The 11205-nt window shown below is 34.8% G+C and overlaps 1 protein-coding gene across 1 annotated transcript in view; it reads right to left on the bottom strand.

The window, feature by feature from the left end:
• The window catches only part of LOC107454301 (uncharacterized), a gene marked incomplete in the record, with an annotated part of 41663 nt that overhangs the window by 8554 nt on the left and 21904 nt on the right, over positions 1-11205 (bottom strand). The window contains 2 exon segments of the mRNA XM_043053035.2: positions 3514-3641; positions 6805-7163. Coding sequence (XP_042908969.2) covers positions 3514-3641; positions 6805-7163 — 487 coding nt within the window.

Here is an 11205-nt window from a genome sequence, read left to right on the forward strand (position 1 = left end):
ATTATGCTTTATTAAAACTAAATACGAATGGGTAGACTCGCCCCGCGAATTCTGGCTTTTTGTTTACAACAGCAAAACTTACATTCTTTTTGTTTTTTTTTCATATAAAATTAATGTAATCTTAGTCTTAGATAAGTTTATCACTTAACCAAAGTGAAAATAGTAATAATAATAATATACTTACGGAGCACCAACTAAAAGTTTGCTGATTTTCAATACAAATCTCTCAAAAGACGTTTGAACAGGTCGGTTAAAAAGACACCAAATAAATTAAAACGGATCAAACTACTACAGCGCCATCTTCCTTAGAGTCTGAACTAAGATCTCCGTCGGTAAAAAAATTTTTATTTGCAATTTAAAATAGTGAAAAATAAATAGAACTAAAATGGGTAGACTCGCCCCTGGATGGGTAGACTCGCTCCGGTTTACGGTAATAGTCTTATTTATGCTTTGAATAAATCTATGATTGTTCTAAGGAGTAAAATGCTTATTTCGGAATTAGCAAGTATATTAATAAAATAAGTTAGGGCTACCCCAGAAAGCATGTAACCATCTTACGGCGATCTTGTGTCGAAATTTCTTTTTATTGGATGAAAATGTTTGTGCTAAAAACCTTTTTTCAATAAAGCAAAATTATTGCAGCTTGAAACCTTTCATCCTAAAAGGATTAAAAATTATTTTTAGAACTTTTTTTAAAAAGTATTGGTCAATATTGGCTTTTTAGTTGACGTCACACTAGAGACAGGATCAAATTGCATTGTCCATTAAAATTTCATGAAAAGGTGGATTTCAGCTGAGCATACGAGATACTGCGAAAAGAAACCTTATTATGACCTAGATTTAAGATTATTCTCACTTAAGACTAGCTTTATTCAAGGATTTTCTTCACGCTAAGACAACCTCGGTTTAAGGTTTCTATATAGAAGGTTTTCAAAGGTTTTGGATTAGGGTAATGTGCGTAGAATGATCAGATTGTCTCAGATCTCGTTTTAAGATTAGAAGGTTTACACGTAAACCGCATAAAAATCCCTTTTTAGATTTACATTGAAAGGTTTTTGCTGACTGAAAATAAACCTCATTTTGCTCTCTGGGATGCAGTTGGTGAACTACAATTTAGTTAAAATTATTAGCTGTAGAACGATTATTTTCTGATAACTTAAAAATGACATAAATTGAATACTCGTATTAAAAATTTATTTACCTCATTTGAAAAATGAATTAAAAAGATGTGCAAATACACCATTTGTTAAAAATTGAGCTGGATCTGAGTATTTGAAGTAATTTTTTCTCACTACGCATGCGCGGGAAATATTTAAATATTTTTCCTTCAAAATTTTATTCTGAATCGTATTTTGTAACTTACAGAGAAAAATCTGATTTGGATATCTTGAAAATTCAAAAAGTTTCTAGCAATTTTCTAAGTCCTTTTGTACTAATCTAAAGAAAGCTCTGAATGATAAGGGGTTTTCCTCGAATTTCATTTTGTATCTTAGCATAGGGTATTCCAAAAAAATTTGTTCTCGTAATTTATTGCCGGACCCACAAACTTTTGGAAGCTTTAAACGTTAATGACATGTATGAGAAATCGCATGAACTAAACACGTGTTAAGTTGTAAAATAATAGTCTAAGTATTTTTTGAGAAATATCAGAAAATGTGCTAGTATCAAAGTGTTTCCATTTTATAATCTATCTATATATATATTTCTCTTACACGGCACCAAAAAAAAGCCTCATTACAACTCCCCGAATGGCAACGTTAGAAAATCGACCAATGATCGCTGCTGAAAATGTCACATGGCAATTGTCACATGAGGTGGCTCAACATATAGCGCTTTTAAAAACGGAAACAATAACCAGAGTGAGCATTATCAGGTTGTTCAATTCAGNAAATAGTTAAGTAAAAAATGTTACAATTGACCCCACTCTCCCCTACTTATCTAAAGAAAGCTCTGAATGATAAGGGGTTTTCCTCGAATTTCATTTTGTATCTTAGCATAGGGTATTCCAAAAAAAATTGTTCTCGTAATTTATTGCCGGACCCACAAACTTTTGGAAGCTTTAAACGTTAATGACATGTATGAGAAATCGCATGAACTAAGCACGTGTTAAGTTGTAAAATAATAGTCTAAGTATTTTTTGAGAAATATCAGAAAATGTGCTAGTATCAAACTGTTTCCATTTTATAATCTATATTATATAAAACGCTAATACGTATGTATCAATAAAATCGATGATATTTCTTTTCTCGCGTTGGCAACAGTTTTCATTTTTAATTGATAGGATTCGGCGCGCAAGAGCACGTAGGGAGCATCATATGGCTAATCTATATTATATAAAACGCTAATACGTTTTAATTGATAGGCTTCGGCAAGCAAGAGCACGTAGTGAGTATCATATGTCTAATCGGGTGAATTCTCACCGAATTATCAAAAAAATTCTCACAAAATTATCTTCATCGAAGCCGATGCTTTACATCCGGCGTTCAGTACTATTTCATATTGTTTTACAACACATGGTTTTAGCCCTCTGGTGGGAAAGACTTTAAAACAAAACTTACAACAGTTACTTTTCTCAACAACTGAAATTTAGAATAGTGTGATTAAGAAAAATATGCGAAATGTTTGCAATTTCAAATTAATATTGAAATGCACAGGTTTAGAATTTTCTACAATGAAAAGTTTGCGGAACTTCAGTGTTCAAAAAAGTATACAAAAGCTAGACGTTAAGAACGTATCCAATGAGCGAGCAAAGCGAGCATCGGATTGCGAAGCAATCTGAAATGAACTGCGAAAACAGTTCTGGGGGTTAGCGAGCGCCAGCGAGCAGGGGGCGAAGCCTCCTAGTTTTATTTTATAACCGTAGTTAAACAGCAGACCCAATTTTGGATTTACGACTACTAATGTTTAACTCTTTAACCTTGCAATTTTGAACCCAATCCAGAAGGCAAGAGAACTCCTGGATCAAGTATCTTGAGAGATTTGTCTTCGTGGAGGACTTTCTGAATTGTCAACCGCTTTCTTATTGGGACAAATCAATCCACTGTCAACTTTAAACCCGACTTATTAGACAGCAAAACACAGGCAACAAGCATTTTACTTTATAACTGTCATTGAACAGTCAACCTAAATTCTGAGTTTACGGCTACTTGTTTTCAACTACTGACGCTAAGGGGGCTCTAACCCATGTTCCGTCTACCACTGAGGATATTTCACATCAGCACTGTGGTTGGTGCGAGTCGGGTGCAGAATTCATATCGATCAGCTATGACTTGGATTCGAACCCGGTTCACGTCATTGGAATGCGAATTATCTACTCCCTGAGCCACCACTGCTCAAAGTGTTTCCATTATTTTATCCAACCCCTGTATAGCAAACGTATAGTATCTGTTTATTTCTTTAAACACGCATTTTATCCTACGTCCTGATTAAAAGCAACGGGAGTTTTATTAGAAGATTGACTATTTAGCATATTAAACAAGTCTCTTTTTTAAAAAAAGGTAATAAAAAGATTACCTTTTCCGGAAGCATCCTCTTCTGTGTCGGTAATTATCTGAAGCACCTTGAAGGCTTTCGATTGGGACACCCTGTCATCTTCATTAAACTTGTGGTTTCTTGGAAGAGTGGCTGAACGTGCGCTAAGACTGAAGAAGAAAAATATCATAAGAATATTTGAAATCACATTATTCACATAACATAATTATTAATATTAAGTTTTTTAATTATTTCCCAACTGGAAATTTTCGATGGTTTTCCATTGATGCACCAATATGATCTTGATGGTAACCATCAATAATTCCATCATGAACCATTATATTTTTGATGATAACCGACATAAGTAGCGGTCACCCCAATGTAGGAATTCGGACAGGTTTAAGACGGTCCAACATAAAAATAGTAACTTGTTTTGAAGGTTTGATCATGTTGAACCACCAGAAATTTCCATCATAGTGTCTTAAAAATCAAATGTTGGAACGACCATGAACCACCATCATCTCAATGTAGTAATTCGGACTGCTTTAGGATGGGCCAACATAAAAAAATTATTTTGATTGTATATTCCTGCTGCTCCAACTGTAATTATTATTAAACCATCACTGAAATACATAGTTGTACCATTATGGAACATCATAAATTTCCATCAAAGTACCTTAGAAATCAATTGTTGCAACGATCATGAACCACCATCATCTCAATGTAGGAATTCGGACTGATTTTTGATGGACCAACATAAAAAACAAACAAATTGTTTTGATGGTATATTCCTGCTGATCCAGCAATAATTATTAGTAAACCATCACAGAAATACATAGTTGTACCATTATGGAACATCATAAATTTTCATCAAAGTACCTTAGAAATCAATTGTTGCAACGATCAAGAACAACCATCATCTCAATGTTAGAATTCGGAATGATTTATGATAATCCAAAACGAAATTGTTTTGATGGTATATTGTTGAGAAGCAACAAGAACAGTCAAACAGTCATGGAAATGTAGAGTTGGAACCATCATGGACCATCACGGACCATCATGGATTGTTGGTCCATGAGAATCAAACTTCTTTTGATGGTTAACCATCCCGGTATTAAAGTAGCATTTTCCATCATGGAATGATTGAAGTTTGTTGTGGCATATCAAAAACCATGAACGTATAATGGAAAATGTTGGACGACGTTGACCATCAAATGATATTGGACCATCATGAATCGCACAAACCATCAAAATGTTTTGATGGGACCATCGAGAACTTTGACTATTACTATTAATATGTTCCAATGTCGAATTTTTATAATTATCACTATAGCTTAAAAATCATATTTTTTACCTTAAACATTTATAGCAAATTCTCATTTCACTTGCTGTAGTATTATGAAAAAGTAATTTAAAATTTTAACCTTAACGCATCCCTATAAAAGTATCACGGTACTTCCACTCACTGTGTCGGATACTGCTTATAGGGGGGCAAAAATTATTTCCCTACTTTTGGTCAATTTTACTGTTATCTTATTTTTGATTAATTTAATCATAATAAAATGCATAATTATGACTAATATTATAATTAATTATTAGAATTATACCTGGTGGGAATTACTAAACCTTATTTTGCCGTATAACCGTTTTTTTACCACAGCCTTGTAATTTCAGAAACAGAAGGCAAGGAAACCCCTGGATCAGTACCCCTAGAGGTATTGAGTTGTTATGGGAACATGGAGGACTTTGCGACTCGACAGATTTAACGAGCATCAGTCACCATTTACAACTCGGGGAGTCTTCAGCCGGCGGGAATCGAACCCACGAACTCTTGGACATGGGCCCAGTGCCCTACCAACCAGGCTATCAGAGGTATGATTAAAACTTTTGATTAGAACTTTGGTTAAAAGTTACAATCATGTTTTAAGAATTACCGAAAAAATCGGACATTGCCATGCAAAGAAAACTTCATTTCAAGTCCGAATTTCTAAACTTTGTTTATAAAAGAATTGTAATCTAGAAAAGCGATTTATTTTCAAGATTAAAATCCAATAGAATAGAGCAGCTAATCTTTGCGTGAGAGGAATTGGTGACTTAATAACAACGATTATATTTTTAGAACGCAAAATTTAAGTGAATAATAATTTCAGCTCGCGAAAACACAACCATTGTGAAGCAATTTTGGGATTGGGTGAGTATTTACGAATAAGAAGATTTTAATCTACAAAACGAGAAATTAATTATGATTAGAATCCAAAATTGATTACAATTTGGTCGAAATTAGTCTAAAAATTAGCGAATTACTTCGATGATTCTAGTCGTTAATTAAATACGAGAACTAAACACGGTGTTCGCATTTTCAAACAGAAGTTGTAACGCCTTGCAACGACCGCGACCGAAGCAAGAAAGTAATTTTAACCCTCTGGTAGTTTAGCAAAAGATCAAAATTTGGAGAATGTTTCACCCCTACACACTATTTCCCTATCTAATAACATAGAAAAACCGGTTTTGCTTTGCAGAGAAAACTGCAGGTTAAAATACCACTTTTTAGGTACAGGACAGTCAGCTGGTTAAATTAATAATTTGTGGTCACGTAACACGTCTACATTCCATTCGCGGCAAGATTTTCTTCATATGATCCTTACTTATTATGTTTCTGACTCTTTATATTTAAACAATAGTTATGAATCAGAGTCGCGGTGGCTCCGCAGCTGGAGCGCTCACCTCCCAATGAGATGACCCAGGTTCGTATTCTGCTCTCGGCTCGCATCGACCACAGTTCTGACGTAAAAATATGCTCATCGGTAGACAAATCATGGTTTAGAATCCTCTTGTAGTCGGGTTAACCCTGGTAGGTTTTCCTCTCCAGATAACGCAACGACCAGTAGTGTCGCATCTTACAGAGTGCTTAGGTAAAATATCCTCAGTAACTGACAAATTATGCTCTAGAATCCCCTTGCTTTCGCAGTTTTTCACTCCATATAACGCAAATGCGGATTAGTTCCATAAAAAAATCCTCCATGCTTGTCCCAATGATTGATCCAAGAGTTCCTTTGTCTTCTGGTTTTGGGTTTAAAATTACAAGGATGTGGATTTGAATATTGATCTAATAATGGGTCTGTTTTAAAATAAAGTGCTTCGTGTGCAGGTCGTCGAGATACGTAAGGGGGAGGGGTGCCATCCCTCTGCAGAGGATCAAAATTGAGAAGGCTTGTCTTCGGATCATCTTCAGGGATGTTTCCCAGACCGTCGCCAATGGCCCATTGTGCAGCTCTTGAACTACAACAACAACAAAATAAAGTAAAACAGTTTATAGAGAGGTGTGTTAATAACCTTTGATCTGCAGCGACGAGCTCCGCTTGACATTCCAGTGCCTCAAGTGCGTTTTCCATCGAGTACATATCGAGAGGTGAATTATAGGTGGGCATGACTATGACTTGCTTGGGTGGTGGTTCGAATTTCGGCAGCCTTTCGATTGGATTTTTGTCTTCGTTCATGCGGTCTTCGACGTATTTCTTTTTCCTTTCCATCCTTTTCTGGAGGCGGGCATTCAACACTTCAGACAGATTCACTCCCCCTGGCGTGTAAGTGAATGGCTTCTTGTCCCTCTTCAGAGACGTCAAAAGTGCAGCAGGCATGTTGGCATACTGATTGGCCAACATTTGAGGCTCTGGAGAGGAAGTGGCTGTGTTCTGCAACAAAATTTATGAGGTTATTACAAGAATTGTCAATGAAGGAATGGCGAGCATCGATGGCTCAGGGGATAGAGCGTTCGCCTTCCAATGAGGCGAACCGGGTTCGAATCCCAGTCGATACGAATTCCGCATCCGGCTTGCACCGACCACAGTGCTGATGTGAAATATCCTCAGTGGTAGACGTATCAAGGGTTAGAGTCCCTTTTCCGTCAGGCTGACCGTGACAGGTTCTCGTGGTCTTCATCTCCCTGTAACGCGAATGTGGGGTAGCATAAGTAAGATAGTTTTTATTTTTATTTTGCCCAGCAGCCGAAAAAAAATAAGGCGATGGCTGGTCGATATGAATACCGCATCCGACTTGCACCGACGCAGCGCTGACGTGGGACGGATCATGGGTTAGAGTCCCCTTGCCATCAGGCTAACCGTGGGAGGTTCTCGGGGCTTTGCTCTCTATGTAACGCAAATGCATGTTAGTTCCACCAAAAAGTCCTCCACGGAGGCAGATTTCTCCCAATACTTGATCCAGGAGTTCCCTTGTCTTCTGGATTGGGTTCAAAAGAGTTGAACATGAGTAGCCGTAAACCCATAAAATTCGGTCGGATGTTCAACGACGGTTATAAACTAAAAATAAAATGAAGTAATGTCAACATACCTAAAAATATTTTTGTAATGAATGTACAAGCAAAATGACATTACATATCTTCGTTTAAAGTCCCCGGTTAAATTATTAGACACACTCTAAGATTCTATGTAAAATCTTAATTATCAGGTGATACTCTATACAGCTTTACTGTTTTTACAGGACTGCTTGCACTTGTTTACGTTACGTGTATCAATGGGTTAACATAGCAATGCAATACGTTAAAAATAAATACAAATAGGAAGTATATAAAAAATCTCATGAATAAAAACCCGTTGTATGTATGTTTAAATATAAAAGTATTTCATATAAACTCGTGCAAAACATGAAATTATTTATAAAAAAAAACTACAGTGATTCTAATCATTTGGTCTAACTATTATAATATACTAATATAATACCTGATATAATAAATATTCTATATTTATATTATATATCATCTTATTTATTCAATCATCGAATTTATATTATATATCGCCTAATTTAACCCATTGATACACGAACGTAAGCAAGTGCAAACCGGTTTCGGTCAGATAAAAACAATAAAGCTGTATAGTACATACTGATAATTAACATTTTACATAAAATCGTATAGTGCGTCTAATAACTTGGCCACGAACTGTAATATTTCTCCAATATAATCATCGGAGATACAGTAAAGATAATATGATGTCGAATGATTTGATTTTTGTTAATTGCTCTTTGGTATTGCACATAGTTTGAAACCCCTCCGATGGTCCGATAACCTGCTTCCATTTATTTTTTTGGTATGCCTATTTTTGCTTTATTATTTTCATTTAAAAAAAATTTTTGAAAAGCCCTGCGTATATTTTCAATATATTTTACAATAGGGAATCATTGTACATAGAAGAGTATCAAGTATTGAACACAGTACAGAATCAAATTAAGCTTTTATAGTTGAAGAAACAAAAGCCTTATCACAATCTGACGACTCATTATCAAGATAGATTACAGTGTAAACGACGATTGAAGGCTTCAAAAATTTGATTGCTGGTAAGAACTGAAGTAAGGGTAAAAGCGTTTTATTATAAACTTCTAATTCTTTGTTCACGGTAATTTTCCACAACAATTCATAATTTTTTTTCTTACTTTAAAATATTAATGTACCACCGCTTAATGAGCACATTTTTGTAACTTCAGAATTATACACGCTAAAGACGGGTCTAACAGAGATGCCAACTGCTCCGGACACGCCAAAATAATTAAAAAAGCGGTATATAACAACAAAGTAAATTTGGCAAATATTTGACTGTTTTTGCTTGTTTTTTAAAAGGTATAGCATAACGTAAGTACTATAAAGTGGTGAATCATATAAGCCTACCAATTACTTAGAAATAGTGGTGGATAAAAATACACTAAATTGAATTTATTAAACCAGGAATCACAGTTGATAAACTACCACTTTAAAATATATATTTGCTGTCCGGGGCAAGTTGGCATCTCTGCTAATAGAACAACTTGTGAATAGAGCTGGTTTTCTTTATATGATTGATAAAAGCACACTAATTTTTCTAATATTTTTCAATAATTTGTTCGAAATGTTTAAAAGAAAAAGTCTCAAAACTTCGTATAACGTAACATAACAACATAAATGTAAGTCATCAAACTTCTCACTGTGTTGATAAACTGTATATTGTATAATTTTTAGGGGCTTGGAATTTCTGCGAATTACGATTATGAGGTCAGATTTACAAATTTCATTGTATTTAATCTAGTATATCTGTTGCTCGAATAAAAATAAAATGATGAAAATGTAAAATAATTATTATTAAATTTAAATGCATACGATCCTAAAATCTTAAAAAAGCTTGTAAGGATCTTTTTCGTAAATAATGTGGTAATTTTTCCATTATCGTTAGAATCACAAAATAAAGGCATTTATTAATGAAGCAAAACGACACACTATTGAACAAAAAGTACAAATAAACAGAACATTTCTTAACTCAACCTTCTTCGGTCGTATCCTTCATTAGGTCGTATCCTTAAGGTCGTATCCTTAACATTCTCTTCTTTTTAAAGGGCGAACTGCTAATTTAAGCTAACTTATTCTGCGCAGAGGAGGAGGAGAGTTGCTATGGAAACCTGAGACCTTCCCTCTCAAAGATTTGATTAGGTCTTCTTGAAGAAAAACCTAATTTTCTAACATACTAATGTCAGCAACTCCGTATCCTTGTGATTTTGAACCCAATCCAGAAGACAAGGGAACTCCTGGATCAAGTATTGGGAGAAAATTTACCTTCGTGGAGGACTTCTTGATGAAACTAACCCTCATTTGCGTTACATGGAGAGGAAAACCACGAAAACCTCCCATGGTTAGCCTGATGACAAGGGGACAATAACCCACAATCTGTCTACCACTGAGGATACTTTACGTCAGCAGGGGGTCGGTGCAAGTCGGATGCGGAATTCGTATGGACCAGACATTGCTGGTATTTGAATCCGGTATAATTCATTGGAAGGCGAACGCTCTATCCCCTTAGCCATCATGGCTCCGTATGAAATTTAGAAAACTACTGTGACTGTGTAATTAAATTTCGCCCCCCTCAGAAATTGCGCCACTGCGACGCCAACGCCAACCAGCACTACGCCAATTCTTGAACCAAACTGTAGGGTCCTTTTTCGTTAAGTGGTTAATTTTCAATTACAGTGGAAAATAAAGGTATTTATTGATAAAACAAAACTACATAATATTGAGCAAAAAATACATATAAACAGACGGACATTTCTTAAAACAACCTTATTCGGTCGTATCAATATAATCTCTTCTTTTAAAAGGGCGAACAACTAGTCTAGCAAACATGTTCTTCGCTAATGAGGGGGTAGGGTGGTTTTGAAAAACTTTTAAGTCTCATGTTGGCAACCAGAAAAATTCTTCTATTTTACTCTATATTAATCTACACAAAATTATGTATCTATAGTTTCTTCTCTTATTCAATAACTAATTCATATTTCGAAATATTTTTTTTCGTTTCTTTTTATATTCATTGAAATGTATTCTGTTGAACTTGTTTACCGAATTTCGGATAACAAGTACTTTTTTTAGACTTTTTCGAAGGTTAAACAGTTTAAAGTTCAAATAAAAAAAAATACTTACGACCTTAAAATTTGAAATTCGGCAACTAAGTTCAATAGAAATTTTTTTTGCAATTAATAAAACGAAACAAAAAAAATATTCAAAAATATTAATTAGTGACTGAATAAGAGAAAAAACTATGGACTTCTTCGTAGGTTAACATTCGAATCGGTAGTGTAGTGTATGTATTTTCGAGGTGTGATATATATATATATATATATATATATATATGTATGTGTATGTATGTGTATATATATGTGTATGTATATGTGTATATATATGTGTATATATATGTGTATGTGTAT

The sequence above is a fragment of the Parasteatoda tepidariorum genome, chromosome 10, assembly GCF_043381705.1.
Source record: "Parasteatoda tepidariorum isolate YZ-2023 chromosome 10, CAS_Ptep_4.0, whole genome shotgun sequence".
NCBI lineage: Eukaryota > Metazoa > Arthropoda > Arachnida > Araneae > Theridiidae > Parasteatoda > Parasteatoda tepidariorum.